Here is a 1402-nt window from a genome sequence, read left to right on the forward strand (position 1 = left end):
ACAAGCCAGCTGCAGACCCCCTATCCGGGTATGGAGCCGAACCCGTGACGGCAGCGCTCCCCGCCGCTGGTGCTCCCGCTGGCTGGCTGGGGTAGATAGGCAGGTGGGGCACGGAGCCTGGTGGCGCCCGTAGCAGACCCCCTAACCGGGGGAGGAGCCGAACGCAACAGCTTTTCTCTGTGCGGCAGAGGTGGGTAGGAGGGCGATGGTCGCCACACGAAAGCGTGCGCGGCCGGCTGGCTCCTGCAGCCTAGACGAGTCGACGCTGGCGTCGCTCAACACCTCGCGTGCGCCGCTCGAGCTCACGGGCGGCCACGCGCAGCCAGCGCGGATGGTGCAGTACTTTCGGGAGGCGAAGCTTACCGACGTGACAATCATAGTGGACGGCAAGTCATACGCGGCCCACCGCAACGTGTTGGCGGCGGCGTCGGACTACCTGGACAAGCTCTTTGCCGGCCCAAAGTGGGCGGACCAGGAGCAGCCGGTGAAGCTCTCTCAGGTGCCGGGCGCACACACGTTCGCAAACATCCTCGAGTACATCTACACGGGGAGCTGCATGACGAACGAGAGCGACCTGATCTCGATGCTCGAGGCGGCGCACTACCTCCAGATCGAGCCGCTGCTCCGCTCGCTGCAGGAGCTGGTCGCGCGGCGCGTGGACGCGTCAAACTGCCTCGAGGCTTGGAAAGTGGCAGACACGTACACGCTCGAGAAGCTGTCGGCGACGGCGATGCAGATGGCGCTCCGGTCGTTCGAGCAGGTCTCCACCTCTGCCGGCTTCAGCGGGATGCCCCTCCCCTTCGTCCGTCAGCTCGTCTCGGACGACAAGCTGATCGCACAGGAGGAGCAGCGCGTCTTTGAGGCGGCGGAGCGGTGGGGTGGAGGCTGCTGTGTGCGTCAACCGACTCAGTGACGAGTGACTCGCCTGCAGGCGGTGGTGCGGTGGGTGGGGGCGCAGGAGCACACCACGCACGAGGAGCAGGCCGAGCTGCTCCGCCTCGTCCGCTACCCCCTCCTCCCGCACGACTACGTCCTCTCCACCGTGCAGAGGGTCACACTAGCCGAGACGCAGCCGAGAGGCAGCCGAGAGGAAGGGGAGGCGCGGGACATGGGCGGGAGAGAGGCTGCGCCTCCTCCCCTACCCTACAACAGACCCGAACCCTACCCTACAATAGACATGGGCGGGGGAGAGGCTGCGTCTCCTCCGCCGTGCAGAGGCCGCCACCCACCCCCGCTTAACACAGGCACCCCCCCCCCTCCCTCCCAACATCCCCTCCCCCCTCCCTCCCCGCCCGACCCCACTTTGCCCCTCGCCCTGCCCCTCGCCCCGCCCCGCTCGCCCGCCCCTCAACCCCCTCTCCCCTCACCCCCCCCCCCCCCCTCTCCCTCAGGAGCCTCTCCT

General features: G+C 68.3%; 1 protein-coding gene across 1 annotated transcript; it reads left to right on the forward strand.

Moving 5' to 3' along the window:
* Nucleotides 1-205: 205 nt before the first annotated feature.
* EMIHUDRAFT_257922 (hypothetical protein) lies at nt 206-913 on the forward strand (the record flags this gene model as incomplete). Its single annotated transcript, XM_005762245.1, has 1 exon — nt 206-913. One exon carries the CDS (start codon nt 206-208, stop codon nt 911-913), a length of 708 nt encoding a protein of 235 aa, XP_005762302.1.
* Nucleotides 914-1402: the final 489 nt, after the last annotated feature.

The sequence above is a fragment of the Emiliania huxleyi genome (genome assembly GCF_000372725.1).
Source record: "Emiliania huxleyi CCMP1516 unplaced genomic scaffold EMIHUscaffold_6897, whole genome shotgun sequence".
Classification (NCBI taxonomy): domain Eukaryota; phylum Haptophyta; order Isochrysidales; family Noelaerhabdaceae; genus Emiliania; species Emiliania huxleyi.